General features: G+C 43.5%; 1 protein-coding gene across 1 annotated transcript; it reads right to left on the bottom strand.

The window, feature by feature from the left end:
• Positions 1-4,716: 4,716 nt before the first annotated feature.
• On the bottom strand, positions 4,717-5,791 carry LOC130679421 (olfactory receptor 5AU1). Its single transcript, XM_057488044.1, is given in 2 exon segments — positions 4,717-4,851; positions 4,854-5,791. Coding segments are annotated over 2 exon segments (939 nt in total). The 5' UTR covers positions 5,658-5,791.
• Positions 5,792-6,497: the final 706 nt, after the last annotated feature.

The raw sequence follows: 6,497 nt of genomic DNA, 5'->3' as shown, positions 1-6,497 counted from the left end.
ATTGAATCTCCATCTTAAATTCATTTCTGAGTTTTTGAGTATTTTTCTGTACTTCCATAAGCATGTTTATGATTTTTATGAAGATTGGTGAGTTCAGTTTCATTTGGCCCTTTTTCTGGGGTGTGTGAGATTTTGGTCTTAACCAGGTTATTTTGATGTTTCATATTTCTATGTGGTGCCCTCTTGTGCCCAGAAGCTCCAGTCTCTGGAGCTGCTCAGCCCCTAGAGTGAGGTTGGGGGTTAGGGGAGCAGCACTGGTGCCTAGGGGGAGGAAAGATATGTTTCCTGATTCCCGTGTGCAGTGCCTATCTCCAGTATCAGAGCCAGTGGGCTGAGCACACAGGTGTAAGCCTCTGTGCTCAGCGTCTCTAGCTGTTGTAGGCAGGGCCTCCCTCTGGCTCACCTGACACCAGTGCAGTGACTGCCGGTTTGAGAATTGTGCTGTCAGGCCAGGAGGAAGGATCGGCAGGCTGCGAGTTACAGTGGGGGACCTCAGAGCTGAGCAGCCAGCTAGGGGGGTGGAGCGCCTGAAGCTCCTCAAAGTTCCCAACCTGCTGGGCAGAGTGCACTCAGACAACTTTGTCCAGCTTTCCCTTTTCCCCCACAGCAAGCTCCATGCAAACCCCACCTCTTCAGCAGCCCTCTCACTGCTAGGAAGCCTCTCAGACTACCCACCTTTCTCTTGTCCCAGAGCAGCCTGATGTGAATCCCGTCCTCCACAAATGGCCAGAATGTCAGTCTCTCAAGCACTCCACCTGTCCCAGCTCCCCAACCTCCAGAGCACCACACAATGTAGGTTTCTGTTCACAAAGCAGATATCCAGGGCTGGGTGTTCAGCAGTCCCAGGAGTCCACCCCCTCCCTGCTCTGTTTCTCTTCCTCCTACTGGTAAGCTGAGGTGGGGGAAGGGCTTGGGTCCCACTGGATCAAGGCTTTTGTACGTTTTCCTGTTTCATGAATGAGGTCTGCTCTGTTCATGAGGTCTGTATGCAGTCTGGTTCAGCCTTCTTTCCTGTTGCTGTTTTAGGGTTAGTTGTATAATTAACTATATTTTTGTACTATTTGTGGTTTTGGGAGGAGTTCTCTGTCTCACCTCTCACACCATCATCTTGAATCCTCTCTTAATACTTTTTTATCTGGAAAACTTTCTCTCTCCTTCAATTCTGAATGATAACCTTGCTGGGTAGGGTATTCTTGGTTGTAGATTTTTCCCTTCCAGCACTTTGGATATTTCATGCCACTCTTTCCTGGACTTTAAAATTTCTGCTGAGAAATCTTATAGATAACTGTGTGCCTTTCTCTTGCTGCTTCTAGGATTCTCACTTTAATATTTGCTATTTTAATTACTTGTTTTAGTATTTTCTTCCTTGGATTTATCCTTTTAGGGGCTCTCTGCACTTCCAGGTCCTGAATGTCTGTTTTCTTCACAAAAGGTTTTCAGCTGTTATTTATTCACATAGATTTTTCTACCCCTCTTCACATAGATTTTTCTCTATTTCTCCTCCTTCTGGGGCCCCTATTGTGCAAATGTTGTTTCACTTGGAGATGTCACAGAGCTCTCTTAGCATCTTCTCATTTTTAGAAATTCTTTTTTCTCTGTTCCCCAGCATGGTTACTTTTTATCTACCTGATTCTGCATCCTCTAATCTACTATTCATTCCCTCTATTGTATTTTTCATTCCAGTTGCTGTATTCTTCAGCTCTGACTGGTTCTTTTTTACATTTTCTATCTCTTTGAAGTCTTCCTTGAGATGGTCTATTCTTTTCCCTAGTTCAGTCAGCATCTTTATGACCATTACTTTGAATTTTCTGTCAGGTATATTGTTTAACTTCATTTCATTTAGCACTTTTCTGGTGTTTTGTCTTGTTATTTTCTTTGAAGTATATTCCTCTGCCTCCTCATTTGGTCTGGTTCTTCATATTACACAGGTCAGTTATGTCTCCTGGTCTTGAATGTAATGGCTTTACATAGTAGGTGTCCTGTGGTGCCCAGAAGCACAAAACCCCCTGTTATGCAGAGCCGAGTGCCCCAGGGTTATCTCCTTTATGAGTTGTACACACCCTCCTATTGTGGCTGAGTCATGACCGCTGTGGGTGGGCACACCTCAGCCTAGCTGCCAGCAATGGCTGATCTCCACTGCTCTGCTTTGGTATGTGAATCTGATGCAAGTTAATAACCCACTGGGCTGCTCTATTTGGATGCACTGTAGGTGGGGCCAACACTCACCCTGGCTGGCAGCAATGGACAATGCAACTATTGCTGGGCTGGGGGTGTTGGGTGGGGCAAGTCTGCACAGGAATGCCAGCACAGGGCAAGCAGGGTAGATGGAGAGTTTCAGAACTGGCTCCTGCAGTCTGACCAGCTGGGTTGAGGAAGGGCTGGAAAAGTGGTGTCCACCAGCCCTTTCTCATCCAGAGAGATCTCTGTTATATCCCACCACTTCTAGCACATTTTCCAAAGTTAGTATCCTTTCAAACTTTTTCTGTGTTGTGTCTCAGAACAATTGACAGAGCACATCAGTCCTCTGTGAGCAGAGACTCAGCACCCCCACAGCTCTCCAGCTCTCCCTGGTGTCTAAGCCCATTAATCTTCAATGCCCAATGCTATGGGGAGACTCATCTTCCCAGAGCAGATCTCCAGGGCCAGGTGTGCTGGATTCCTAGGTATTTGTCCCCTCCCAACTCATTTCCTCTCTCCTTCTTACTTGTGGGTTGGGGTGGTAGAAGGGCTTGGATCCTTATCAACTGCTGCTCTGTCCCTTTACCCTTCTCAGTGTGGTCTTCTCTTTTTTGCCAGGTGCGGAAGGTTTGTTCTGCTGGTCTGCATCATTTTCAGAGTTAGTTTCTTAGAGTAGTTGCTTCCCCAGTGTGTACGTGGGAGGAGGTTATCACACTGACCTCCTGTTCTGCCATCTTCCTCCTCACCCCCAAAGAGAGAATTTTAATACGTTTTATAAAACTAGTTCACCCTTAACACTAAAACATAATAAAGATAATACGAAAAGATAATAAACTTTATCTTATAGATGCCAAGAATCTAAATAAAACCCTTGCAAATCAAATCCAACAGTCTATCATACAAAAATCATTTCATGGAAACCAAAACAGATTATCATTAGCAAACCTATGTCTTCCATTCACCATGGGAACAAAATAAAGGTGAAAGATCATGTAATTATGTCAAGTGTTGTTGAAAAGGCATTTGATAAGTCATCAGCAATTTCTAATAACAGCTAATGTTTATTATAAGCTTGCTATGTGCCAAGCATCATTCTATGTGCTTTGCTTGTATTAACTTAGTTCTCCTAACAACAGCTGCATTGCAACAGTTGTTATTCTTATTTTATTTTTAAAAAACTGAAACTCAGGCTAAATGATGGAGGTAGGATTTGAAACTCTAGATCCCACATCCTTATCAGCTATACTACACTGCCTCTAATAAAAATCTTGATTAGCACTAAAAAGAAATCACTATACTTACATATAATCAACATTAATTATTAAAGACAAACGGTCAATTTTACAATAAAGGGCAAAATTCCTATTCAGGAATAAGTTCAGCATCAGGATCTTTGTGAGGGTGTGTGAGAACCATTCTTCCCCCTCTTGTTTCTGAACAGTTTAGAAAAAGGATAAAATAGAATCAGATAGGAAGCAAAGCATTAACTGTACTGCTGTTAAAGACGAGGTTAGAGTACATGGATTGTGTCCATGGGAAATGGTCTTTATGAAAATAAACCTAGAGTTTGGCAGACTGCTGATTCAGCCATGGGTGCTCTGGGATGGGTAGGCCTCCCCAGCAGAAGGAACAAGCCAAGCATGCTTGGTTTATTTTCTTCCAGTTTATCAGTGAGTACAGAGAGCCCAGGAATATCCTGCTTGATCGAGCCCCCTTGCTCTGATTCTTCTTATTTAGAAAGATTTAAGGCTAAATAAATCACAATTTATAAGTTACCAAGAGCAGAACACTACCAAGGACAACATGCCTTTAAGAAAGGTGAACATGTCCTACTCTAACTTTGTGAGAAGAACTTAGGGCAGGGCTGGTGTACAGGAAAAGGTGAAGGAGCACATGAATGCCTGTTATATGCTAAGCAATTTACCTGCAATACCTGATTGAATACTTAATTTAAAACTGATACCAATTTAAAAGTATTCATGACTTGCCCAAGTTTATCCAGTTTGAAAGTGGCCAAGGGGATATTTGGCCAAGAGAAGAAGTCAGCAAAGACAATAAGACATCATGTGAACTTTTGAAGTTGTTACATGGTCACTCAAATAATTAGAAAATCAAGGAATCCATTTTCGCAAAAAGGGGTTAGTAAAGAATGGAGAGGATTTCCCCCAAGCAGCCAAGGTCTTCAAGTTAGTTAAGGAAAGGACTTTGTTATGGAGAATATAAATGTAAGTTTCTAATTAGAGAATAAAACATTCACAAACGTAGAAATATGGATGAAGCATTTAAAGGAAGGCATAAGTCCATCTTGCCAATTGGTCTAGTTATATAGCAAGAAGGCATTACTTTCTTACCTCTTTTTAGTCTCTATGACACCCCCAGTTCTTTATGCAGCAGGTAAGATAGATGCAGAAGTGCCTACAGACCAGCGAGCATTCCTGCTGTTCTCTGGGTGGGGGAGGAGCATAGGAATGTGCTCAGATCAGCACCATGTAAAGTAAAGTTCCTTTGGCTTTCTAAAAATGTAATGAGTTGACAAGCTCATTTCATGATTTTCCTGCCCCAAACCTTTCTTAAGGCTTCCTTCACATCCTTGTTTCTCAAAGAGTAGATAAGGGGGTTCAGTATTGGGATCACCACTGTGTAAATCACAGCAACTGTGCGGTCTTGGGTTGGGTCAGGTCATAGCTGGACCTGGGACACAGATACATAAAAAGAGTTGTGCCGTAAAAGAGGCACACAGCAGTGAGGTGGGAAGCACAAGTAGAAAAGGCCTTGAACCTGCCCTGGGATGAATTCATTCTCAGGACGGTGATGAGAATTAAGAGGTAGGAGACCAAGATGGTGAGGGTGCAGTTCAAAAGGTTGAAACCAGCAAAAATGAAGAGCAGAATCTCACACAGTGAGGTGTCCACACAAGACAGAGACAGGATGGGTGGCCCATCACAGAAGAAGTGAGTGACTATGTGAGTGCCACAGAACTTCAGACTGAAGATACAGCTTGTGTGGATAAGAGAATTGAGAAATCCTGCTCCGTAGGAGTCCATAATCAGAGAGGTACAGGTCTCAGGAGACATGGTGATTGGGTAGGACAGCAGGCTACAAATCGTGACATAGCGGTCATAGGCCATGGCAGTGATGAGATAGCACTCACTGGTGGTGAAACCTGCATAGAAGAACATCTGAGCCATGCACCCAAGATAGGAGATCACCTTCCTCTTGGCCAAGAAGTTCACCAGGGTCTGGGGGACAACCATGGAGGAGTAGCAGAAATCCAAGAAGGAGGGGCTCTTCAGAAGGGAATACATGGCTGTGTGCAGGGTGGCACTCCCATGGATCAGAAGAAACATGATCAGATTTCCCAACAGAGTGATAGTGTACATGCCCAGGAACACCACAAAGAGTGGTATCTGGAGCTGGGGGTCACCGGTGAGGCCCAAGAGCTCAAACTCAATCCCTTCACTCAGATTTACCCTTCCCATATTGCTCCAGTGCTCTGGGGTATGGACAGAGGGCACCACCAGAGAGGAGGTGGGACAGCCAGGGGCTTCCAGTGGGTGTGGTTCTGCTCCAAAGACAGCCTTCTGAGGAGTGGTCTCACCAAGCAAGTCTGGCTCTTCGATGGAGCTCTGTGACAGAGAAGTTCTTCTCTACCTGGTTGGTTGGTTAGTAAGCATTTCTTGAGCAGCAAAGGAAAAAAGGAAAGGAACATACACAATCTGGTTTTTCAACCATCGTAAAAAATTCCAAATAATGTGACAGTTACTTACCAAATATTCATTGACAACCTTCCATATACTTAGCTCTGGGTTCTCCCTGTTTGGAATTCAAGAGTTTCTGATTTCAGGAAGCTTATTTTCCAGAGAGGGTATATTTGTGTTTAAGCACACAGGCTCTGGTGTCAGACTGGGACTTCACCACTGTCTAGCTGTGTAACCTTGAGAATGATACCTAACCTCTGAATTTGTATCCTCGTGTGTAAAATAGGGATTATTTTTTATTATTAATCTCATATAAATTTAGTATTAATCTCAAAAGATTGTTGTAAAAATTCAATGAGTGAATTCATGTAAAGCACTGGAACAAAGCCTGGCACACTGAGGAAGCTCAAAGAATGTTGGCTTTGATTATTCTCAAGGGGAGATAGACCTACCACATAACTGAATATGATAAACAATATGAAATGGTGACAACATTTGGCAAGCAATCTACCACAAAACAATATAGGCAGAGACACATGTACTAAGCAAAAGTGACTGAACAAGCCCCCAGAGGATCCTGAATGCTCTAGAGGAGTTAAAGATGGCTCACTGGTTCAGCCA

The sequence above is a fragment of the Manis pentadactyla genome, chromosome 11 (genome assembly GCF_030020395.1).
Source record: "Manis pentadactyla isolate mManPen7 chromosome 11, mManPen7.hap1, whole genome shotgun sequence".
Classification (NCBI taxonomy): domain Eukaryota; kingdom Metazoa; phylum Chordata; class Mammalia; order Pholidota; family Manidae; genus Manis; species Manis pentadactyla.
Note: the sequence above shows the minus strand (reverse complement) of the source record. Positions and strands in the feature narration are given on the sequence as shown.